Raw genomic sequence first — 26,375 nt, 5'->3', positions numbered from 1 at the left:
GCCTCCAGGGTGCAGACCGGCCCTCACTGGCCTTAGAAGGAGGCGAAGCTCCAAAAGGGGGCCCCCCCCGGAGAAATCCCGGTCCGAACCGCCCCTTGCCGAGCCATCACCAGGGTGAGCGGAAAAATCGGCAAGGTAAGGCCAGGAGGGACCGAAGGCAAGTCCACAGTGACTATGGCAACCGCCCATCACATGAAAAGGGTCGCAGGGAACAAGGCGGTTGGCAACAAGACCGTCATCCCCGCTCTGGCCAGAGATGGCAGGAGTGCTCCGACCGTAGCTCTAAATGTAGGGGTAGAGGTGACCGACACAGTGACTCAGACCAACCTGGTGAGTTCCGCTCAGAGCTGGACTCTTTGAAAGCCCAGTTGGCTGAGATTAAAGAACTGTTACAAAAGAGGTCAGACCCCTCAACAAATAAATTGAAACGAGCGTAAAAGGACAAAAGGACCGAAAAGCCTCCCATCACAAATATCAAATAGGCGACAAAGTCCTACATTTTAACTTTCCCAAGCCGGTAGGAGTTCAAAAAAAAAAAAAAGTTCCTACCACATTGGTCGGGACCTTTCGATCATAGGGAAACTGTCCCCAATCACGTATTGCATTAGGACACCCAGGCCCAATCAAACACTCATATCGATGGGTCCATAACAATCAAATCTAGCCTTTTGAACAGTCCTCACTCCAAAGGGGGGGGGGGGACAATAGTTAGTCCCATCCTGTCCACCTAGCTTGTACGCCTCACTCACCCATAAGCGTACACCGACATTCCCAGTCACATTCACCAACCCAATAACTTTCCAGATTAGGTTTACCAACCCAAACACTAATACTTCTTTTCTTCCTTCATTCCTTCTCTTTTCTTACGCATAGGAAATTAAACATGTTTCATGTTTAATGTTTAATTTTTTTTTTTTAGATGTGATTTTGACCTAGTTAGATAGTGATTATATGCCCAAATGCCTATAGAGAGTGATAATATGCCCAAAATGCCTCTGCCTCCAACTGTCTTACTAGGACTCATGAGTTTACACAGTTTTCACAGGACACCATGGACTGTACAGAGCAAAGCCACCTCAAGGACTATGGACATGTGGACTGTATGGTACTGTGCTCTCAGTGCTACGACTCCGTCATACCCCTGAGACCAAATGGGGGAATGCAAGTACAACGCCACAGTCCCTTTAAGAAACTACAGATCCCACCAACCAACTTCCGCGTTGACCTACGTCACGCTGGGGCGGGATCACCTACGTCACTTCCTCCATGAGCCTATAAGTGACACAACCACAGTCCGCCTATGAACTACAAATCCCATCGACCCACTTCCGCGATGGCCTACGTCACGCCGGGGCGGGATCACCTACGTCACATCCTTCATGAAGGCATAAGTAACGGAGCAACACTTCCGTCTTCCTCTTTGGTGCTGTGAAACTCGTCGCAACTGGCGCGTTCTGCAGAGATAAAGAGGCTCGCTCACCAGAGCATCCAAGAAAAGATGTCTTTCTCCCGAGAAAACGATTCAACACGGTTTTTGTTTACACTTGGCCACGGTAGAACTACTTAAATCGTGCGCTTTCTCTCTCTCGGTTGAGCTACAGCCAGTTTTGTTTGTCTATTATGGTAACATTACGAACTGCCGCCCCAAACAGTTCATTTATAATTAGAAGCGACCGGATCCTTCTAATTAAAAAAGGGCTGTGCACATTGTTTGATCAGAGACTTTCTTCCCACGAACTATGAAGCGTCGGACCAAGAATTCTCTGCTTTCTACAGAAGCGACTCGCGCGCTCCTGTGAACTCCAAAAGTTTCGGAACATCTCTGTAATCTTGCACTGGGAGCAAGATACTGAAGTAAGAGACTGGCAATTGGGCAAAACTAGTCTTAGGAATTAGCTTTAATAAGGAGTGTGAATTAAACTCAGGAATTGTTTAATTGTGTACACTGCAAACACTCGGTGTTGAATTGATTGTTCTATTTTGTTTTGATCTCTCAATTGCTTAATAGATAGGCTTTTGCATGCTTTCCTCTATTCCTTTCTAACCCTTAATTTCATTATTACACACATTTTGACCTCATCAAGATTTCAGTGGATTTAGTAGTGTTATAAGCTAGCTTACCTAGCAACACACAGCTAATTCTTTTGTCTCGTTAGCAAGCTAGGCTAACATCTTGTTTAGGCTACAAGGTCTACACCATGTGGTCACAAGGCCTCACACCCACAAACACACCTTAGTTAGTAACAGAGCTAATCCTTTGTTCTACTTAGATAACATTCCTTTGTCTTAGCTAGCAACCAAGCTAGGCCTCCACCACGTGGACACACACACAAACATCTTAGCTAGCAACTAAAGCTAACTTTTGTTCTACTTAGAAACACGTGGTCACCTCCCCCTACACTCTCACACACATGCACACACACGCTCATCAAGTATATGGACATACCATATCATATTTGTATATAATGACTCCAACTACTATTATTCATTTTTATCTTTGTTATAATAAATTCAATTATTATTGAAACTGTTTATTTGTTGTGCCTAATATTTTTGAAGTAGTCCAATCTCAAAAGAATTCCAAGGTGCATATGAGTTATGTAATACAGTAAGTGATCATAATAATTTGGAATATACCATAATTTAGCTGTTTGGTAATTTATTCTTAAGCACCAAAATTAATGGTATTAATGAGATTATCAATGAGACTGATTTAATGAGATTATCAATGAGACTGATTTAATGAGATCATCAATGAGACTGATTTAATTAGATTGATCACTTAACACCAATTGCACCTACACTATGATATTCATTCATTACACACAGACTGATGTATTTCAAGTGTTTAGTTCTTTTAATTTTGATGATTATAACTGACAACTAATGAAAACCCCAAATTCAGTATCTCAGAAAATTAGAATATTGTGAAAAGGTTCAATATTGAAGACACCTGGTGCCACACTCTAATCAGCTAATTAACTCAAAACACCTGCAAAGGCCTTTAAATGGTCTCTCAGTCTAGTTCTGTAGGTGACACAATCATGGGGAAGACTGCTGACTTGACAGTTGTCCAAAAGACGACCACTGACACCTTGCACAAGGAGGGCAAGACACAAAAGGTCATTGCTAAAAAGGTCCAGATGTGTTGAGTCCATGTTCATTATATAATTATAACTTGAATATATTTCAGTAAACAGGTAAAAAAACCAAAATTTGTGTCAGTGTCCAAATATATATGGACCTAACTGTATATAACAGAACACAACGTGTTAAGGTGAATGGGTTTCTGTCACAGGTAGGTTACAAAAACACTGGAGTTCCACAAGGCAGTGTGTCATCTCTGGTGCTCTTGGCCTTGTATACTAGTGATTGTAGAAGCATACATTCAAATAACTACAGTACATTGTGAAATATGCAGATGATACCGCCATTCTGAGCCTTCTACAAAAAGACATGGACCTTTCATAATATTACAGTAAAATACTCCTTCATTAAGTGGTGTGATAACAACTGTCTCCTGTTAAATGTCCAAAAGACACAAGAAATGGTCTTTGACCCAAAGAATGTTTCTGACCATGAGCCTGTTGCCATCAAAGACATTGCAATTCAACAAGTGTCATCCTACAAATACCTCGGGATTCAGATGGACTGTGCTCTGTGTTGGAAACCCCATATTGACTTTGTGTTCACGACTGCAGCAGAGACTGTACTTCATAAGAAGACTGAGACTGTATGGGGTGGGCACTAACATACTGCTTGTTTTCTACCAAGCCACGCTGGAAAGTGTGATGTGGTATGGGATAATGGCCTGGTTTGGTAACTTAACTGTCCAACTTAGGAACAAGCTTGCCCATATTCATAAAACAGCTATGAAAATAATTGGCTTGAAAGATTATGAATCCATACAGACCATATATGAAAAGGCAGTGATAAGGGCAGCAAAAATCATATCCAGCGACCATGGACACCCACTGTTTACTGAATATGAATTTCTGCCATCAGGAAGGAGACTGAGGGTGTCCCAGTGTAGAACTAACAGACAAACTGTCCTTTGTTCCAGCATCAATCAAACTGTTGAACTCCAGCTACAGCATCCATTCCACAACACATTAGCACTTTAAACATGTTGCACTTTACAATTAACACCTGATACTGTACACTCTACCTCTTGTATTGTTGATTATTTTGAGTTAGTGTAGCTGTCCATATTTTGTTGTCGAAATGTCCATGCTTGTCTAAATGTGTTTTCCTTGCTGTTTAAATATTTACTTGCAACTGTGTAGCACTTTGCACAAGACAAATTTCCCCATGGGGACAATAATAAAGTATATTCTATTCTACTTTAAGCAAGTCTTCAAGGAGTTTGTCATTATCATGTAGCCTTCACAGCGAGCCTGCGAGTGTAAATAATATGCACATGAACAAATGACACTTAAAATCACCTCAACATGTCTTTTACCCCACCATGGACAATGCTTAAGTCACTGTTACAAACAGTACAGCGTGCAATGTCATTATTTTACCCCATTAGGCAAGGGGACACACACTTGTGTAGCCTGAGGTGGAGTTTTTTTTTGGGGGGGGGGGCGCTTCTTCCCCCCCCCCCCCGAAAAAAATATTACTGCGCACATAATTGGGCTATCCTAAATAAATATATTCCATCATTATTATTCCTCTACCATGACACTCCTGGATACACTGAACTGATGAAGCCTCTGTCCGGGAGAAAAAAATATAAAGCCCGCCCACACACAACACTGATTGGTCTACTTAGACAGACCAAACAGGATGCTCTTGCTCTCTCTCTCGGTCCAGGAGAGAAGCCGTAAAGCCTGCCCACACAGAAAACTGATTGGTCTACTTAGCAAGACAGAGCAATCAGCCAATAGGATATCTTGTCCAAATTGCAGTTTACGAGGGACAAAGGCGCCAGAAATTTGCATCGCAGTTTTGTGCTACGCATTGTTTGTTTTGCATCACAGTTGGGGGAATTTGGTTAGCAAATTGAGATGAGTTACCAAACAAATTATTCCCTGGACCCGCAGGAAACCTGTTGACAATGTTTCCTCAATAGGCGCTTTCAGACACCCAACCAGGGAACTACCCACTGGGGAGGTCCCCCGACACCTTCAGACGTTCAAGGGCTTTTTTCCCTGTTGGAAAAAATGCCATAATGCCAGTTGGAACACTGAAGTGACATAAGCTGGCTTGCTCGCATGACGTTAACAGGAAATGCTAGGGAAGATTATTTTCCTTCAAGGTTTCAAAAAAATAAAAATAAAAAATTTATCGCTTCTGTATTTATGCATATATGCTCAGTAAAGCCTGGACTTTGCTGTTGGTCTATCTGCCAATTTTCTTTGCTCCCCCCAGTTTAACGCTAACATTAAGAGCCGTTTACACGACTAACGTTTTATATGGATTTTTAAAAATGTAGATTGCTGGTGCTGCATTGGCTTGTGTTAGACTAATCACCGCACACTTACTCATGGTTTCTCTTGTGCTGGGAAAGTACCTGCCATGAAGTGGGAGCAAAAAAAAATAAAAAATTCCATCAAAAGCATGTTCCAAGAACTATGATCATTCTCAGTTCCTGCAGTGTGGGCATACACAAAATGAGGAACTTCCTCCAACAGTTCTAAGAACTAAATATAGTTCCTCTGGTCTGAAAGCACCTATTTATTTTCTTGCTAAGAAAGACCTATTGGCCAGACCCTTCTGAACAAAAATAGGAGCTGTGAAGATTGCACCAACAGACTAAATTTTATACACATTGGTGTCTTTATTTGTTGTCTCTGGAACAGTATCATTAGAAGTGACTGCACATGGTTTGAGGGAACAGTTAGTTTAGAGGGAACACTGCTCATCTCCTGAAAAACACCATCTACGCAATAAAACACGCAATGGTAAAATCATGATGCATGATTTCATCAGCAGGGACTGGTCAGGTTTCAGGACAAGACAGAAAGAGCCAAATCCAGGGTTATCCTAAAGGAAAACCTATTCCAGTCTGTGAAAGACTGGAGAGCAGGTTCACCGTCCAAAAGGATAATAACCCTAAGCATTCTGCCAAAGCTATGCTGGAGTCGTCTAAAACCAAGAACTTGTGTTAGACGTCAATCTGATTGAGAATTTACGGCAAGAGATGAAGTTCCTGTTCACCGGCATTCTCCATCCAATCTAACAGAGCTTGAACAATTTTGCCAAGAGGAAAGGGCCAAAATATCAGGCTCCAAATGTGTAAACCTGCTCGACATCTCAGAAGAACTGCAGCTGTGACTGCAACTAATAGTGGTTCTACTCAAGTATCAACTGAGGGAGACTGTGGCAGCGGGGGCATGGTCAAGCGCCGGTCTGTGACAGGAGGGCGGAGTCAGGGAAGGTAAGTGGCAGAACCACTTCACCTGAGAGCAATTAACCCGTTTGTGTGTCTTCCCAGTGACTGTGCCCTATATGAGGAGGGAGAGCAAGAGCGGAAGGTCTCTCCCCAGCCAGACGTCTTGTGTGTGTGTGTCTGTGTGCATGGCTGAGAGTGTGGTGTTTTGCGTCTGAAAAGAGCAATAATAAAACAAAGTGATTGAACTTTATTCTGGCCTGCCGTCCTCCGTGCTCCACCCACACATAGGGAACGCTACAGTGGTGCCGAAACCCGGGAACAGTGGAGCACCAACCCAGCAGCCCCATGGAATCCTCCCCGTTCGCCGACCTGGTCCACACCCTCGCCACGGCTCAGCAAAGCCAGCACCAGGCGCTCGTCACACTCCGAAAGGAACAAGAGCGGCGCTTCGAAGCCCTGGTGCTGGCCCAGCAGGAAGATCGCAAGGCGTTCCGGCATCTCCTCGCGTCGGCGGGGCCCACCAACGCTCCGGCCGCGGGCCCGTCTCCCCTCACTGTCACCAAGATGGGCCCGCAGGATGACCCCGAGGCGTTCCTCACGTTGTTTGAACAGGTCGCCGAAGCCTCGGGGTGGCCGATGGAGCAGCGCGCGGCGCGCCTCCTCCCCCTGCTCACGGGAGAGGCACAGCTGGCTGCGCTACAGCTCCCCGCCGACCGCCGGCTGGCGTACGCGGACCTCCGCCGGGCCGTCCTCCAGCGCATGGGGCGCACTCCGGAACAACAGCGCCAGCGCTTCCGCGCGCTGCAATTGGAGGAAGTCGGCCGGCCGTTCGCGTTCGGCCAGCAGCTCCGGGACGCCTGCTGGCGGTGGCTGAGGGCCGAAGATCGCGGCGCCGAGGGAATCGTCGACCAGGTGGTACTGGAACAGTTCATCGCCCGCCTACCAGCAGGAACCGCGGAGTGGATCCAGTGCCACCGCCCGGCGTTGCTGGATCAGGCAGTCGAGCTGGTGGAGGATCATCTGGCGGCTGTCCCGGCGGCAGGACAGCAGATGACATCATCTCTTCTCTCTCTCTCCCCCTCCTCCTGTGTCCCGTCCTCGCCCCATTCCCCCACCGCAGAGGCGGGGGCCGGCGCCACTTCAGCCGGCCCGCCGCACCCGCAGTGCCCTCCCGTTTCTCCCTTCTGTGTCTGTCTCTCCCCCACCTCAGGTGAGTGAGCCCCAGGTCACCGGTGCAGAGGGAAAGCCCGGGCCGGTTTGCTGGCGCTGTGGGGAACCGGGCCACCTTCAACAGCAGTGCACAGCTATGGAAGTGGGCGCGGTGGTTCGGATCCCCGACGCGCCAGAGGCCGCACTCGATCGGGCCGGAGCGTATCGCATACCGGTGAGTATCCAAGGGGCTACATATCAGGCGTTGGTGGATTCTGGTTGTAATCAGACCTCAATTCGCCAAAGCCTGGTTCAAAACGAGGCATTGGGGGAGCACAAGGGGTGAAGGTGTTGTGTGCGCACGGGGATGTTCACCGCTACCCTTTGGTGTCGGTCCACATTATTTTCAGAGGGGAAAAATTTATAGTAAAGGCGGCGGTTAATCCTCGCCTTACCTACTCTTTAATTTTGGGGACTGATTGGCCAGGATTTCGGGGTTTAATGACGCGCCTAGTAGAGAGTGGGTCCTGCCAGTTGACAGGGGGAGGTCCCGGTGTCGCTTTGGCGGGAGCAGCTGTCACAGAGCCATCTACGTCATCTCCGCATCAGAGTGAGGAACCGCCGGCTCCTCCTCTCTCTCTTGGGGAATCCCTCGCGGATTTCCCATTAGAGCAGTCGTGAGACGAGACTCTGCGGCATGCGTTTGACCAAGTGAGAGTAATCGATGGTCAAACGCTCCCGCCGAACGCCACCCCATCCTTCCCCTACTTCGCGATTATGAAGGATAGATTATACCGAGTGACGCAGAACACTCAAACTAAAGAGCGAGTCACGCAGCTTTTGATTCCAAAGAGCCGCCGGGAATTGATATTCCAGGCGGCTCACTTTAATCTCATGGCTGGACACCTCGGGCAGGATAAGACACTAGCCCGAATAATGGCCCGATTCTATTGGCCGGGGATTCGCGGTGATGTCCGTAGGTGGTGTACGGCATGCCGCGAATGCCAGTTAGTAAATCCAGCGGCCATTCCAAAAGCGCCTTTGCACCCTCTACCGTTAATCGAGACCCCATTTGAGAGAATTGGGATGGATCTCGTCGGGCCATTAGATCGGTCAGCACGAGGGTACCGCTTTATATTAGTTCTGGTGGACTATGCAACGCGATACCTGGAAGCAGTGCCTCTGCGCAATATCTCAGCACGCAGTATTGCAGAGGCACTCTTCCGCGTCATCTCCCGAGTTGGAATCCCGAAAGAGATTCTGACTGACCAAGGCACTACGTTTATGTCACAAACACTGCGCGAACTGTATGGGTTACTGGGGATTAAGCCGATCCGCACCAGCGTATATCACCCACAAACGGACGGTTTAGTGGAACAGTTCAACCGCACCCTCAAAAATATTATTAAGAAATTCGTAAGTGAGGACGCACGTAACTAGGATAAGTGGCTCGAACCCTTGCTGTTCTCAGTGCGAGAGGTCCCCCAAGCCTCCACGGGGTTCTCCCCGTTCGAATTATTATATGGGCGTAAGCCGCGCGGCATCCTGGACGTGCTGCGGGAAAATTGGGAGGAGGGACCCTCACAAAGTAAGAACGAAATTCAGCACGTTATGGACCTGCGCGCAAAACTCCACACGCTCACCCACCTAACTCAGGAGAATTTGCGGCAGGCCCAGGAACGGCAAGCCCGCCTGTACAACAAGGGTACGCGCCTTAGAGAGTTCACACCGGGAGATAAAGTACTCGTACTGTTGCCCACGTCGAGCTCCAAATTGATCGCCAAGTGGCAAGGGCCCTTTGCGGTCACACGGCGAGTCGGGGACGTCGACTATGAGGTGAGGCGAACAGACAGGGGTGGGGCGCTACAGATCTACCACCTCAATCTGCTGAAACTCTGGAACGAGGAGGTCCCCGTGGCATTGGTGTTGGTAGTTCCGGAGAAGGCGGAGCTGGGGCCGGAGGTTCTAAAAGGGACATTGGCATCACGTACCTCTCCGGTCCCCTGTGGAGACCACCTCTCCCCGACCCAACTCATGGAGGTCGCCCAGTTGTAGGCCGAGTTTTTGGATGTGTTCTCGCCCCTGCCCGGTCGCACTAACCTCATAGAACACCACATAGAGACGCCCCCAGGGGTGGTAGTGTGTAGCCGCCCTTACAGGCTACCCGAACACAAAAAAAAGGTGGTTCGGGAAGAACTTCAGGCCATGCTCGAAATGGGCATCGTCGAGGAGTCCCACAGTGACTGGAGCAGCCCGGTGGTCTTGGTTCCCAAGGCCGACGGCTCGGTCCGGTTCTGTGTGGACTATAGAAAAGTCAACGCGGTGTCTAAATTCGACGCATACCCGATGCCTCGTATTGATGAGTTGCTCGATCGACTAGGCACGGCTCGCTTTTACTCGACACTGGATTTAAAGAAGGGATATTGGCAGATCCCCTTGACTCCATTATCCCGGGAAAAAACGGCCTTTTCCACACCGTTCGGCTTACACCAGTTCGTCACACTTCCGTTTGGGCTGTTTGGGGCGCCCGCTACGTTTCAGCGGCTGATGGACAGGGTCCTCCGGCCCCACGCCACCTATGCAGCCGCGTATTTGGACGATATTATCATTTATAGTAATGACTGGCAGCGGCACCTGCAACACCCGAGGGCCGTCCTTAGGTCGCTGAGGCGGGTGGGACTCACTGCCAACCCGAAGAAGTGTGCGATTGGGCGGGTGGAAGTACGGTATCTGGGCTTCCACTTGGGCAACGGGCAGGTGCGTCCCCAAATTAATAAGACCGCAGCGATTGCGGCCTGCCCGAGGCCCAACACCAAAAAGGGGGTGAGACAGTTCCTGGGGCTGGCTGGCTACTATCGTAGGTTTATACCTAATTATTCGGACGTCACCAGCCTGCTGACTGACCTCACTAAAAAGGGGGCGCCAGATCCGGTCCAGTGGACGGAGCAGTGTCAGCGGGCTTTCTCTGAGGTAAAGGCTGCACTGTGTGGGGGGCCACTTTTACACTCTCCTGACTTCTCTCTCCCTTTTATGTTACAGACGGATGCGTCGGACAGAGGGCTGGGGGCCGTTTTGTCCCAGCAGGTGGAGGGGGGAGGACCGCCCGGTCCTTTACATCAGTCGGAAGCTGTCAGTGCGTGAGGGGCGCTACAGCACGATTGAGAAGGAGTGCCTGGCGATCAAGTGGGCAGTCCTCACCCTCCGTTACTACCTGCTGGGGCGCCCTTTCACCCTCTGTTCGGACCACGCGCCCCTCCAGTGGCTCCACCGCATGAAGGATGCCAATGCGCGGATCACCCGTTGGTATCTGGCACTCCAACCCTTCAACTTCAAGGTGGTCCACAGGCCGGAGGCGCAGATGGTCGTGGCGGACTTCCTCTCCCGTCAAAGGGGGGGGGGGGGGGGGGGGGGGGGGGAGTCGGCTGCAGGCCGGACAGGTGCCCGGCCTGAGTCGGGCGGTGGGGGTATGTGGCAGCGGGGGCGTGGTCAAGCGCCGGTCTGTGACAGGAGGGCGGAGTCAGGGAAGGTAAGTGGCAGAACCACTTCACCTGAGAGCAATTAACCTGTTTGTGTGTCTTCCCAGTGACTGCGCCCTATATGAGGAGGGAGAGCAAGAGCGGAAGGTCTCTCCCCAGCCAGACGTCGTGTGTGTGTCTGTGTGCATGGCTGAGAGTGGTGTTTTGCGTCTGAAAAGAGCAATAATAAAACAAAGTGATTGAACTTTATTCTGGCCTGCCGTCCTCTGTGCTCCACCCACACATAGGGAACGCTACAGAGACAAATACTTAAAACAGAAAAGCATATATTTGTTTGCTGTATAAAGTCCCTTTGCATCACAACTAAAAAACATTCAAATATTAAGACATCATGGAACACTAATAGTAAAATTTATAATTAAGTAAATTTGGAAAGTGATTTTAACACTACAACATGTGGGAAAGTTCAGGGGATAACTACTGCCCCATGGCATACCACTGGTAGTGATGACTGCTGCCAATGTGACCGACTGAATAGTTTCTTCTTCTGTGCCAGTTCTGCTGCTACACTGTTTTGCTGCGGTGAGACCATCAGGGCCTTGCAAAAAGGGATGACCTTCAGATGAAATGCACAAAAAGCCACAGTGTATGAGCACTACTGTGATATGTGAACCAGAAATACCTCTAATACAAATTTTAAAATTTTACCTAATTTGTTTAGACTAGCCTTCAGCGCTTTCCCCAACCTGATCTCCTCCAGTGTTTTGACACCAAAGTTCAGCGACTCATCTGTACAAAATCATACATTTTAATACAATTTCATTTTCCATACAATTTAAAGGGACAGTGTGAGGAAGCAAACCAAATTTCTATAAAATTAATTTTCAAGTCAATTTCAAGATCAATTTCAGAATAGCATAAAACAATATTAAAATGTAATTACAACCCCTACTCCCAAAAACAAACAAACACCCACTTGGGACACTGTGTAAAATGTAAATAAGAAAGATGAGCAAATCTTGGAAACCCTATATTTCATACAAAGACAAAGTACCAGTCAAAAATTTGGCCCCACCTAATTAATTTTTTTTTCTTTTTATTCATTAAAAGCCATTTCATATCTGAAAGTAATGATGGACTTTTGTTTTTCATTACTTCGTTGAATGGTTCAACATATGGATTGCTACTTGTCAAATTTACTACATTTCTATTTTTCATTATTTACTGTTTCTAATGGTCTCAAGGCGGCAGGAAATTGCACTAACTTTTGACAAGGCACAACTGTTAACTGAAAAGCATTCCAGGTGACTACCTCACAAAGCTTTTTAAGAATGTCAGTCGTATGCAAAGCAATCAAGATAAATGGTGACTTTGAAGAATCTAACATTTGAAATTATTTAATATTTATCACAAAATTACATACATGTTCCAGATATTATTTCATAGTTTTGATGTCCTCAGTTTTGCTCTACAGTGTAGAAAATAGTCAAAATACAGAAAAAAGAAACAACTATTAATGAGTAGGTGTCCAAGCTTTTGACTGGTACCGTATCAAAGGCTGAAACAGATTTTTTTTGGAAAAAAACATGCTCATTTTGAATTAGATGCCAGCAACATCTCCCCCCCCAAAAAAAGAGTAGTTGTTGAGATCAGGGCATGTTTACCACTGAGTTGCATCAACTCTGCTTTTCACAACTTTTTGGAGACTTTGCTTCTGGTTCAGGCCACATGTTACATGTGTAGTTGTGTTGTCAAAAAAAAATTTTCATAAAAAAAACAAACAAAAAACAACTTGCTCACAACGAGATTAGTTTCCAAAAAGTCAGTTTTATTTTGTCCAATTTATTTGAAGAATCTGCAATTATTATGCAAAAATGAAGTGTGAAGACTATAAAGCAACGCTGATAAAAACATGGAATCAAATGAGAATCAGATAATCACTCAAGAAATTTATATATTTAAAAAAAAAGGAAAAAACCCAACTGAACATATTGTTGGAATTAAATGATAACCTGGAGATGTTGCCTGATGAAAAGATTAGAAGTTTATATTCATCCATAGACCAATCGTAATAGTAAATTTGATAGTTTTCATGATTCGATGATAAAACTTGTAAAAGAGAATCAATATGCTCTTAAAATGGAAATTGAGAAAAACAACTCTGGAGATGCAGAACAGTTTGGATGTTGAAATTGGAATATTGATGGCTTGTAATGAGTAGATAGAACCAAACATCAGGAAAACGGCTACAACAGAATTCAAACCAGAAAAATGGTCTTTGGCCTCTCTTGAGGAAGGGGAAAAGGTGGAGGAGACAGTGTACAGGCTGCTGTTGGAGGGGCTGGGGTGCAACTCCGTGCCCAGCCTAGTTGCAGTAGAGAGGTTGAAGTCAAGAGGATGTGGACCAGTCCAGGTTAGGATACAGATAAAGTGGCATGATTGAGAAGGAAGCATAAACTACAGAATAATGATCGATACAACAAGGTGCATATTCGCTTGACAAAAATCACATGTGGAGACTGTTGGACTTGAATCTTCATACCATCCCATCGGGGAAAGACTTTGTTGTAACAGGTAATGGGCACATTGTGAAATGGGATGAGGATCATTTGCGCTGCATTTCAGATTACATAAGATGAACTAATGCTTGGGCCCATCATACTCAGGACTCCATTACTCTAGCACACTGGAATGTTAATGGATGGACTGTAGGAAACCAAGTTAAGATCTGTTATTCTGCATCATTTGAAACCGGATATAATTTCGTTGAAGGAGACCTTTGTTTGATGAAGTAATTGATCTGGAAGGTAATGGGCAATTTTTCAGCCGAGAGACCAAAATTATGAAATTATTAAGACTGCGTTGTCAGCTCAGTTATATTGCTAAGGTATGGAATCCAAGGTAAAATGTACTGAAAACCAGTGGCGGCTGGTAGTCTTTCAAACAGGGGAGGCTGGTCGGTTACGATATTTCCAGATTTTAAAAGAAAAAACACATCAGTTTTGCCCATACTCTTGCCTCTGATCTGGCTGATTGTTGGCAGGGTCACAAACTGAAATAACAGGTTCTTTTGGCCCATTAGCCTACTGTCCAATATACATGATGGTGGTGTTTGGGGGGGTATATTTTAACATTTTATATTTTAAAATTGTGGCATATTGTTTAAAAATTGATTATTGAAAGCAGCTCTTTGTCAGGAACCTCAGCAGTAACAGCAGAGTGTTCTGGAATAGGCACAAGCACTGACCTTGGGGAGCCAAACAGAGCTGGGTGCCACACATTTCATTCAATGACACTTTCCCTATATTTTACTTATTTTGACTGAGAAATGTTTTATTGACAATTTTGATAACCCTTCACTTTTAATCCAGGTCTGTAGTGTGAAATGTTCTCGGCTGTGTTTTTGTTTAAAAATGTTTTCCAAATTGTAGCTGTGTTTAATTCATATCCAGAAAAATATATATTCCAATATAATATACTTAGCATAAACATTTTAAATAGATTCTATATTTTTGGTCCATCCATGACATATTACTAAAGTAGCCTATTTACTGTTGTTGATGTGGGTCACTTGCTGTTAGCCAATTCACTTTCTCGTACCAGGAGAGCTGAAAGGAACAAGTATTATTCCCTACCTTTTTCACCAAGTCAATTTGAGGCGTTGGTCTACCCTGCTCTTTAATTTTAATTTTTTCCTCGAAAGGAAGACTGGCAAATGGCTTCGCCAAAATTAAATCAGTAATGCTTGGCATCCGTGCGCAGCTTTCTTGCTAGCTGACTAGCCCCCTCAAGTTCGGTCACTCAAATGAAATTTCTGGAACTAAGATAGCAAACTTGACAACACTATATTTACACTTTATTTACAATGAAAATATATACAAACTAAAAAAGCTGGTAGAAACCGTATGTAATGAATGAAATCGAAATGTAAGCTGATCTCTTACAATACACCACACCACTCGCGAATCCGCATGGGACTGAACTGAAATTCACCACTGCCTGTCTATAGTTGAAACAAGCTGTCAATCAAAGAAAATATCCGGTCGCTTTCACCAATCACCCAGTCTCCTTGCGGAAACTGCCATGTCCCTCCCACTGTGAGGCTGGGAGTCCATGGGCGGGCATTTTCGCAGTATTTGTCCAATAACCATCTTGCATTTTGAGATTGACAAGCGCATAGCTCCCAAATGCCGTTGATGTCCACTGAGGCTGGGAGTCCGTGAGACTCCGTGGGCGGGCATTTTCGCAGTATTTGTCCAAGAACCGTCTTGCATTTTGAGATTGACAAGCGCATAGCTCCCAAATGCCATTGAAGTGCACTGAGGCTGGGCTGCATCGCGCTGTCACGAGGGGGAAGAACTCACGCACACATTAGGCGAACTGCGGAAAGTTATAACGGAATGATTTCGCACTGTAGTTGGGTTGAGCACATATATTTCTATGATTCTGAATCTGAAATAGCAATGTCATAAGGTCGGCTATAACATAAGCCTAGCGCAATTCATCCTACACGATGTTCATCATTTTTAGAGGAGGCTGAGCCTCCCTCGTTGTCTTAGAGCAATCGCCCGTGCTGAAAACCATATTGAAAACTCATCATTCCAATTACAGCAATGTAGCTTCAGAGAAATCTTGTTTTGGATCTTAAGAAATTCCGTTGCTGATTTTTCTTTCCTCATAAAAGATTGTGTTCAGAGTTAAACATAGCCAATTTTTCTATGCTTTTTTAGGGTCAGATGATACCCCATCGAGTGTGAAATTTTTATTTAATACCATCATCTTGAGTACTGCAACAAAAAAGTTACCACATTTTGCTGTGAATGTAATTCTGTTACCAAAGAACTACCCTTGATATTTGGTTTGGATATAATACAGTAAAACACTAATGGCCCCAAAAGTTCAGGGGGAGTTGGTTTATGTTTTAAAGATTTGTTGGAACGATACAGAATTGATGTTATAAACAGGTATTTTAGGTTTGAAATTTCTGCATTTGAAATCAGGATATACATTTGTTTTTACCAACTACCTGAAACTTCAGTATGGGGCAAGGATGCCTCGTTCTTCTTTAAAGGAATAGAAAACGCAAAGTAAATACATGCATGGGTTGGTAGCTTGTAATATTGAGAGGCCGCAAGATAAGTTTCAGGCACGTTTGACCATTTATAAGAAGGTTATGAGCGTTTTTGTATCGCTGCTCTAATGCCACCAGGAGGCTGCCTTGTTGCCTGTTGAAAGGGCGTTGCATGACGTTATTTGGGCTCAAGGCTGAGTGTATACTTCAGTACTGAAGGGGCCAAGTGAAAGGTCTACTAAGGTGACTTAATTTTTTCACTATACATCTGAAAGTGTATTAATGAGCTGCAACCCTGACTTATGGGCAAACCTGAACTCTACCTGTAAAACGAGGCTGAAACTATGCGTTATACTACTCGTTAGCATGCTCTCGACTCATTCATGAAAAACTCAAGATGTCCCCAAGCTAGCCTACCGTAATTACTGCAGTAGGCAGTCCAACCCCCGTGGCAACGCAGAAAGAGGGTAAACAAACACTGCTTTACTATACAGGATTCATGTGAACATTACAGGAAGATGCACTTGTATGAAAATAGGCGGAAATATAACCAGAAACACCTGAGCTGCTGGTATGGTATGGATTTATTTGGTAAAATTCATACATGTAAAAAGATACAATATAAATAGCACGAGGATAACACAAAGTATAAAATACACTTATTTCCAATGTGGTCCTCTTGATGACAACAGGAAACAAAATATAAGAGATAACAAATTGACAAAAATTGTATAAATGAGTCAAAAAAAAATGCTATCACAGTACAACTAGATTACAGAAATGGCACCAAAATGATTAAAAAGTTGTTATATACACAGACATCATAAAACTGGGTTTGAAATTTACTCCATAAAAACTTTCACCTGTTTCTTAAAATGATCACGTGTTTGACTAGATTGCAGTGATCGAGGCAGGCTATTCCACAAACAAATTCCTGTAGAACTAAAAGAACTCCGAATGGTTTCTGTAAAGTGTGACGTCACTTACAATACACAGCCATATTCGACAAAATGGACCATAGCGCCAGTGACATCTCTTCACTGATTTCCTCGAGTATTTCGGACAATGAGACAAATAACGATGATGAAAACCATAACCATATCAACTGGTTACACACAAGTGAACAATAGAGTCGTTTTAGTCAGTCATTACCGAGGCTTTTCTGACAACACAATCAAAGCAAGACACCCAACAAACATCAAGCTGCTTAGCATCAGCAATTATTACATTTATGCCCAAAGAAACTCAAAACATATCATACTTAATAAAAAAAAAAGTTAGGGAAGCCATAAAAAGTGTTTTCTTACCCTTTGAACTTCTCTTCTGCGGACTACTGACCGTGTTGTCGTTTGTTTTTGGCTGAAGATTGTGGGAACTGCATCTGGATTCAGCGCTGGCTCGTACAGTATCCCTAATGCCGGTGCATCAGAGTTGTTTGAGTGAAACAATTTTCTTCAAAATGTTCCGAGCACACGAGCTGCGTAAAGCAATATTTGTTTACCCTCTTTCTGCGTTGCCGAGGGGGTTGGACTGTCTACTACGGTAATTACGATAGGCTAGCCTGGTGACGTCGTGACAAAGTTTTTCATGAATAAGTCGAGAGCATGCCAAGTGTGCTTATGCTGCCAGGAATGTGTACAAACTCACGTACTTGCCTCTTCAACAGATTTAGGTAAGTCAGATTATATGCAGATCTGTTTGTAGGTAGTCTAACAGGGTTACAGTCTGCAAAATGAGGCTGTCATGGCAGTACTACTTGTACTGGGGATATAAATATCAGGGCTCGAAATTCGCGGTGGTCCGGTCGCCCGAGGCGACTTAATTTGTCATTTGTCGGGTAATTCCTGTCACTAGCCAGCCTGGCCGGCTAGTTGAAAATAAAAAAAATATATATGAAGCGAAGATTCAGACTAGGGCTGAGAGATATATCGAATATACTCTATATATCTCCGAAAATTCTGTGAGAGATACATAAAATTATTACATTGTAACTATTGAGTATTTTATGGTCATCTGCCAACTTGCGTTTGTTTCATGTTTGTTGCGTTTGTTTAAAACCTTTTCCAGTGGTTTTCTCACTGTCCCTCAGGCAGTAACACGAGAGGCTGCCTAAGGGTAAAAAAAAAAAAAAAAAAAAAAACGTCATGCACTCGCCAACCAATCCCGGGCGACATCTAGGTGCTGAAAGGGACTTGTGGGAAGATTTTCTAGTTTCGGTTTACAGCGCTGACTCAGTTTGTGCAATCGCTGGTGTTGCATAGGCTACTGTGTAAGCTCTGTTAATTTCAGTGACAAATTAAAAATGGAAGCGGACGAATTGGTTCCTAAAAGAACTAGTGAGGGGTCAGTCATCTGGCATTTTTTTGGATATCGCGAGGAGGACGTGGAACAGCAAATGCCAGTTTGTAAAGTGTACAAATAATAAAAAAAAAAAAAACAGTATCAAAATACTCAGGTCTTGAAATAAATGCACATTAGTCATGAACAATGGTAACTACTCTCTTTTGTGTTGTTTTTGACAGAAGTAAAATTCATACATGAACAAATTTTGGCTAGCTGATTTTCTGTTTGGCTAGTTACTTTGGAAGGTAACTAGTCCGGCTGGCTGGTGAAAAAAATATATGAATTTCAAGCCCTGAATATGAAAAGTTACCTTCCCTATTCAGTCACATATGAGTAGATCAGCTGTTCACTATTCCCTCACTGTTCATCAGTAACATCAGTATTATCTTTCCCCCTCCACTTTTTTGTTAGAGAAATGGAAGCTCAGTTGGTTTTTTTTCCCCCCATATAAACTTTTAATGAAAGTTTCTCCAGCCAGGGGCAGCTTCCATGTCTTGCACCCAAATGATGTTAGAGCACTGTCGGAAACGATCCGGGGATTTTTCTGATTGGTTAAAATATTTTCAATGGTGGCCTCCATGAAATCGTCCATTCTGCATAGAAACTGACTTTTGGAGATGGATATCTTGTGTGAGCTCCTCATTTTCAATTTTTCACATGAATCGTTAGTTTATATCATAAGTTATCATAAATGCATTTTAAAAATGGGTTTTCTTCTCTTTTAATCATCTTTTGAGACATTTATGTATGTTCAGGAGGCAATTGTCTGAAGATTTCAATAGCAGGATAAGTGCCTTTGATTATTTAAAAGAAGTGGATAAGATGCCCCCTAGAGTCTCTTTGAATAGTTCTGTAAACAAGCATGGAGAATCAACGACTGAATTTTTTACAAGAATCAAAGCTATGTATTGTAAATGGAAGGATATGTCCTTTGAGTGATATACATCTGTATCTGTCAAGGTTAAAGCTGTGCTTGACTATATACCATATGACTGCCTACAGATTTGTGACTCCTTTTAAGTATTACTCCAAAATCAATTAATTAAATCTGCAAACTGTATGGCTCTAGTTGGAGAAAAAATAGAGATGAAAGTGGAGCAAAGAAAAAAAAAAAAAAACCCTGAACTTTTGAAAGTCAAACTAAGATATTGGGGGGGGGGGGGGGGGGGGGCTCCCCCGAAAATATTTTAATAAAATAACATGCAAAACCCTGCATTCTAGTGCATTTTAGTACTTATTTTCACTAAAACAAGTTATAACTTTTAAGCCTTTTTCTTTCATGTACATTAATGATTAACATGTCAAAAATATCAAATTTAATTCCCCTAGTTAATGAGTAATTTTCAGGAGTGCATTTAGAAAACGCGGTGATTTTCCTGGCTACACAGTTCATTACTTTGAAAAAAATCAGACAGTTGAAGGTAAACTCAGCAAAATCCCAAAACAGTACTGTTAAAAAGTAAAGGTCTGTTAGAGTTTCTAAAGCTTTCAGGTTTCAATGTTGGGGACATTGAGCCTCGTTTATCAATCTTTTAGTAGAGTTGTGCGTTTGCATAAGCTAAAGTGAACTAAAAATTTCCAATTCATATTTATGCGAGTTGAAGCCAATTGTTTACATTAGTTCATATTGTCTGTAAATTTAAAACACACCAATAAATACCAAATTTCTCATATAAATCAGGGGCGTAGGGTGTGTGTCTCACACACTGGCAGCCTGAGTACATTATGTAACAAAAAATAATTACCATTGCTAGTGTTAGGCAGCTTAGAAACCGGCTCTTCCATTATTGCTGTTTCTTCCACGTTTTCTTGATGTTGTGCTCTAGAAACGGCACTAAAACTTAGCTTCGAAACCACAAAATGCAACTTTGATGGAAAAAAATGTATAATAAATTGCTTACTTCTCTTCATGTTGAAAGGAGAAGGAAAGTTTTGCTTGTTTTGACATGGTGAATTAATAACGAGAAAATACTCGTAATTTGCAACTAAAAAGACTGCAGCTACACTGGCAGCTCGAACATGCTTTCTAGTGCGATTGTGTTGTGCTTGCGCAGAATGGTGTCACAGTCCTGCGCGCCTTAGCACGCGCACCTGAAGGCACGCTTGAGCTCCGGCACGCGCTCCGTTAACAAAGAACACCTGTCTTTAAAATCAATGAACTATGTTTGGGCTATTTAAGGACCGTGCCCATGCAAGGACGATGCGAAGTATTTCGCCGCATCTAGGAACGCGAAAAATCCGAAAAATAAATTTCTCCATTCGGAAAACCAGAGATTTTCGTCAAATATCCGGATTTCCAGAAGACTTTCATCCCTGAAAAAAGGAGAACGCCAGATAATTCTTGACTGTTAATTTTTTTTAATAAAAGACTGTGGCTCATTATTATGTAGCCCTTCAGGAGAGTCACATAACTTCTTCCACAAAAAAATAAAAACAGACAGTCAGCAGGACTTTACCAGCTAACTTCTTATCTTCTGGTTTACAACAATCAACTCTTTTGAAAATGAATGATGTACAATCTTTCTTTAAAGAACAAAAAAGCTTGGATAACTGGTATGATAGCCTTTGTAAACTGATTAAAGAAGAAAAAGTTGATAAAGCTGGAGACAATTATAATCCGAAAGTTATTTAATTTAAAAAAAGGTTATTGGAACAAAGAGTTAAGGGTTGTTTTACAATCAGGGTACAAAGTTTGTGTCACAGGAGTCCAAAATTCAAATTGATTCAAACTGGTTCTTGTACCAGTTTTTAAGTGAAGGACAAGTTAAAGAACAGATTTCAGGTAATTTTTTGCCGCATGGTAGTTTTGTGTAACCTGCTATAAGATGGGAGAGACAAATGAAGTGATTCTTGGAGAGGACATTTTTTTTTGACAATTCAGAATCCACTACTTCCATAGTGCTTTTAAATATAAGGCTGTAAGCTTTGTGTTAGTTGTCTCTAATATTTATGTCCCAATATCTTGACCACATTTTAGGATGAAAATAATCATTTTAGCTACATGTTATTTTATATTGAAAAATTAGCTGTCTCGGAGAGGACTTTTTTTTTTTTGACACAATTACATACTAATTTGATCAAAATAGTCTGAAAACTTACTGGCATTCAACATTAAAACTTAACTATGTTTCCAATGATATGGAACCAAATATTTGTTTTATGGTATAAAGAATGATTTAAGTGCATCCATTTTGGAGCTACCTGTGGTCAAAAAAGCACTTTTTCTAAATGACATGAGTAATTTTGCTAAATATGACATATATTGCCATACATTCACCAAAAATAATGTTATCACCAATTTTTTTTTTGCATGGTAAATAGAGCCATCACAGGGCTACAATAAACAACCAAGTTTATTTAGTCAAGCCTTTTGATATTGAAGATAAGTGTTAAATGTGATTTTTAGCTTGCGTACCCTGATTGTAAAACAACCCTTAAAAGAATTATGGTAATCTATGCATGAAGCAGAAAATAAGTTCCTTAACGCTCTGAGGTCTGAGGGTATTTGCTGGCACTCTAATGATTTTAGCATACTCTGATTTTGTTGTCAATTTCAACAAACCTAAGCAGCATTTTCAAAGTCATATGACTTTTTGTATTCAGCACAAGTTCAGGTACAATAATTTCTATGTAGCATGTCATGATTGTACTTTTAAAAATAGATAAATGAAGCTGGTGTGCAAAGCAGTTTGAAAACTGTTGGAATTTGTGAAAAAAACCCCCAAAACATTACCTTACCCACTGTGACGAACCATTTTGATCACTTGAGGTGATTCTGTTCAGTCTTAGGAATGCATCAAGCACAAAAACTTAAATCTGCTCCATTGATTTAGACAACTGACTAGCCATCAAAAAATTTATGTCCTATTGCTTTGGGATAAAGGGTTGGGAGTGGTAGGGCTATTCAATGAGAAGAGAAAAAAATTCCATTCAATGAGAAGAGTGAATACCCCTCCCACTGCCAACTCTTAATCCCATCAGGTCAAGTGATCAAAACGGTTCGTCATGATGGGTAAGGTAATGTTTTTTTACACACTCCAACACAGTTCTAAAACTGCTTTTTACAACAGCTTCATTTATCTGGTATTTGACTTCAGTGTGTCTTGAAATTAACTCGTGATATTTTACACAGTTCAGAGCCACAACCAACTCTTACTCTTACACAATTACTCTAATTTTGCTCCCACTTCAATTCCTAATTTTACTCCCTCAACTCAAAGTAGAGCAAAATTAACTATTTTTGAGGAGAATACTTTTAAATCTGGAAAAATTGCTCAGTTATTTTTCCTGTGTATGCATTACACTGCACACATATCAACCGATATGCTCATGAGAAATAGAAGAAATATTTACACTTACTCAAGTTGATCTCCGGCCAGATCAGGTCGAAGTTTAAAAAAAATTTAAAAAAAACCCACCACCACATCATCAATGTTGCAGTTCTCAAGACTGAATAGAATTGCTGTCCTGAATCATGAATTGCTGTCTTAAATCATCCGAAGTGCATAAAATCCACGCGCCATCTCAAGTTTTACCTCCAAACAGCCTAAACTATGGCTAACATTTTATTCTGTTTACAGTGGGCGTTCCCACTGCAAAAGAGAAACCAATCGAAACCCAAAGAGTGAAAGCGATTATCATGCCATTACCATGTGAATAGTCTTATGAATGAATGAACCCTTTATTGTCACTGTTACCAGTGAAATTGACCATCAACCTGTCCTTACAGAGGGGGAACAGGACAGGAAGACAGGGATAAAAGAAAAAGATAAGAAGGAAAGATGAGGGAAAAAAGAACACCCCCCCCCACTATGTTCCTATCAGGAGTACAGTGTGGGAACATTTAAAAACCTCCGCAAAAGCACACAATAACACAAGTACACTTTGAAACATGTGACTTGAGGGGAGGGGAGGAGGTAGAGGTAACCCAGCGCAAGCAAGCAGCCGTCCGCTCCTGCAGCCATGCAAACGGCGCTGGTCACGTATCCGCTTGTCACACTGGGGGTGAAAAACGGCGACCGCGGAAAATTGGGGAAGGAATGCGGCGAGTGTGTCTCCCAGCAGTGACCTTCTGGGGGAATGTTACTCCAGCAACGGCCTTGATCAAGGCCAGTGCTGTTCAGGGAGCCGAATGTCGATAAGCTAGAGATTGTTTAGTCTTTCAAACAGACGCAGTCTTTACACGTCCACACCACTCGTCCATATCTGTCCATTTCGTCCATTCTGTTCAATTTAATTCCATTTGGTCTCCGAAATACGTATTCTTTGTAAAAGCTGAAAGCTGCTCCGAGATAACAACCATTTTGTGGTTAAAGTTCTGAATGTCCACAAGTCCGAGTGCCAACAGCTTTGCCCACCACTCCAATTCTATCGAGCAGCTTTGTGGGGCTTTGAACAGCTGTCACCGTTGTCCGATTTCCTCGATATACCAGGGCAATGCCTAATCTAATGAGCAAAAGTCCTGTAATCATGGTTCCGAATAGGTAGATATCTTCAATGTCCTCCACAGACGTTCCGGCAGGACAGGTGGGTTCCCCCGAACCCAGAAACTGTGTCAATTTCGTTTGGAGACCAGTTTATCAAATCCATGCTTTTTTTAGTTTAGAAATTCAATGCGGAGAGAGTCTCTCAAAAAAAAAAAAAAAGGTATAGGCAGACGAGACGAACAAAGAGCACAAGCAGGAAAAAAAAAAAAAAAAGGAGAGGAGAGGAGAGCAGAGATGCGACTGCCTTCCGTGAGAGCACGGAGGAAAGAAAAAAAAAATGAATGCTTAAGTGGGCACTCAGCGCCCCGACACCGGTGTGACTGAGTAAGGTGACAAGTTTTGTTTTGTCTAATATAGGTAATTAAAAATATATATTATTTGGCAGTAATAATAATAAATTTTATTTATAAGTGCCTTTCATGACACTCAAGGACACTTTACAAGAATAAAAAAAAAATGCAATTTACAGGGAATAAGCTAAACAGCAGATAGAAACGAAACAGCAAAAATAAGAAAAAAAGAGAAAAACAATGCAAATTACAAAGAATAGGCTATTTTGAACAGGTGAGTTTTGAGTCTAGATTTGAAAAGAGGAACAGAGTCAATGTTATGGATATCAGGTGGGAGGGAGTTCCAGAGTTTGGGAGCAGAGCGGCTGAAAGCTCTGCTCCCCATGGTGCTAAGGCGGGCAGAGGGCACGGTAAGATGAGTGGAAGAGGAGGATCTGAGCGAACGGGTGGAAGTTTCGATATGGAGGAGATTTGACAGATGGGGGGGGGGGGGGGGGCAAGATTGTGGATGGCCTGTGTAAAGGAGAATTTTGAAATCAATTCTGTACTTAACTGGTAGCCAGTGGAATTGTTGCTGGACAGGGGTAATGTGGTGGAATGAGGGAGTTTTGGAGATAATGCGAGCAGCTGCATTCTGGACTAGTTGAAGCTTATGGAGGGATTTGTGAGGGAGGCCAAAAAGGAGAGGATGACAATACAGGAGGTGACAAGGCTGTGAACAAGGATAGACGTGGTATGAGGGGTGAGGGAGGGACGGTGTGGGCACATAGGAAAGTGTCAAGTTTGTCAATATGTTTATCATGCTTGTATGATAAAAACTTGCAAAGATAGATATTTATCTAAATACATGACCTACTCATTCTAAACCTGCCAAGCTTCACCGACAAAGCTCTCGACCCCAAAGGGTTAAATGTTTTGGTAAGATTGTAAAGAAATTTTTTACAAGTCTTTAAGAATAGTCAGTCAGTGCAGGTTTGATAAAAAGATACAGATTTGATAGACATTTCCAAAGATGACAGATGTTAAATTTGAAGACTCAAACATCAAATCCCAAGAGATTTTGGTCTGAAATCAATAAATGGGTCCAAGGCAGGTTTGGAAAATACCCATGGAGGTGCTGTGGCATGATGGCAATCCCTGTGACCTGGTTGTCTGAAGTCATTAATAGGTGGGAAAGAGACTTTACAAGTCTCTTCTCCTTTGAGACTTTAGTTATCATCAAAATCTTGAGACCTGTGCAGGTCTGAGCTTAGTCTTTGTCTGACTGGGAGAAAGAATAGCTCTATGGTACATTGGGGGGGGGGGGGGGGGGGGGCGGCAAACCCAACCCGCTCAGAAATACGTCGATGCCAGGATTAGAACCGCCATTGCAAAAGCTTGCATATCACACTCCACTTTTATGTTTTATACACTGTCCCAATTTTTTTTGGAATTGGGGTTGTATGTTATTTGAAGGCAAACAGTATCCCCCCCCCCAAGTCAATCTGTGAACCGAGAAGTGTGGTGCCATTTCAAGAACAACAATGATTGCAATAGAGAACACAATTTTTCAATCACAACCAGTTAAAGGTTGATTGGGAAAGTTCTTCTGTTGTATCAGAGGTGGGACAAGCGATTGAGTAGAGAAGCAGGAAGAAAGTCAGGTATTTTGTGTTGGCCCCTATACAGTTGTGCTCATAAGTTTACATACCCTGGCAGAATCTATGATTCTTTGACCATTTTTCAGAGAATATGAATGATAACACAAAAATATCTTTTCCACTTATGCTTAGTGGTTGGGTGAAACCACTGATTGTCAAACGACTGTTTTTTCTCTTTTTAAATCATAATGACAACAGAAACTATCCAAATGACCCTGATCAAAAGTTCACATACCCTGGTGATTTTGGCCTGATAACATGCACAGAAGTTGACACAAATGGGTTTGAATGGCTACTAAAAGGTAACATCCTCACCTGTGATCTGTTTGCTTGTAATCAGTGTGTGTGCATAAAAGCTGAGTGAGTTTCTGGGATCCAGACAGACTCTTGCATCTTTCATCCAGCCACTGACGTTTCTGGATTCTGAGTCATGGGGAAAGCAAAAGAATAGTCAACGGATCTGCGGGAAAAGGTAGCTGAACTGTATAAAACAGGAAAGGGATACAAAAAGATATCCAAGGAATTGATAATGCCAGTCAGCAGTGTTCAAACTGTGATTAACAAATGGAAAATCAGGGGC

General features: G+C 43.0%; 1 protein-coding gene across 7 annotated transcripts in view; it reads right to left on the bottom strand.

The window, feature by feature from the left end:
• zc3h11a (zinc finger CCCH-type containing 11A) overlaps nucleotides 1-26,375 on the bottom strand; it is a 100,377-nt gene that overhangs the window by 24,935 nt on the left and 49,067 nt on the right. For 4 of the 7 annotated variants that reach the window (XM_060910875.1, XM_060910874.1, XM_060910880.1 and 1 more), the window contains 3 exons: nucleotides 26,111-26,218; nucleotides 11,674-11,754; nucleotides 11,462-11,581 (listed from right to left, as the gene is read on the bottom strand). The exons of 1 other annotated variant lie outside the window; for it this stretch is intronic. In XM_060910875.1, the coding sequence (XP_060766858.1) occupies nucleotides 11,462-11,581; nucleotides 11,674-11,754; nucleotides 26,111-26,218 (309 nt within the window). The remainder of the gene's footprint in view (nucleotides 1-11,461; nucleotides 11,582-11,673; nucleotides 11,755-26,110; nucleotides 26,219-26,375) is intronic. 2 more of the 7 variants (XM_060910877.1, XM_060910878.1) reach the window with 2 other exon arrangements.

This window comes from Neoarius graeffei, chromosome 26, assembly GCF_027579695.1.
Source record: "Neoarius graeffei isolate fNeoGra1 chromosome 26, fNeoGra1.pri, whole genome shotgun sequence".
Classification (NCBI taxonomy): Eukaryota; Metazoa; Chordata; class Actinopteri; order Siluriformes; family Ariidae; genus Neoarius; species Neoarius graeffei.
The sequence above is the reverse complement of the archived record's forward strand: the minus strand, read 5'-3'. Positions and strand labels throughout refer to the sequence as shown.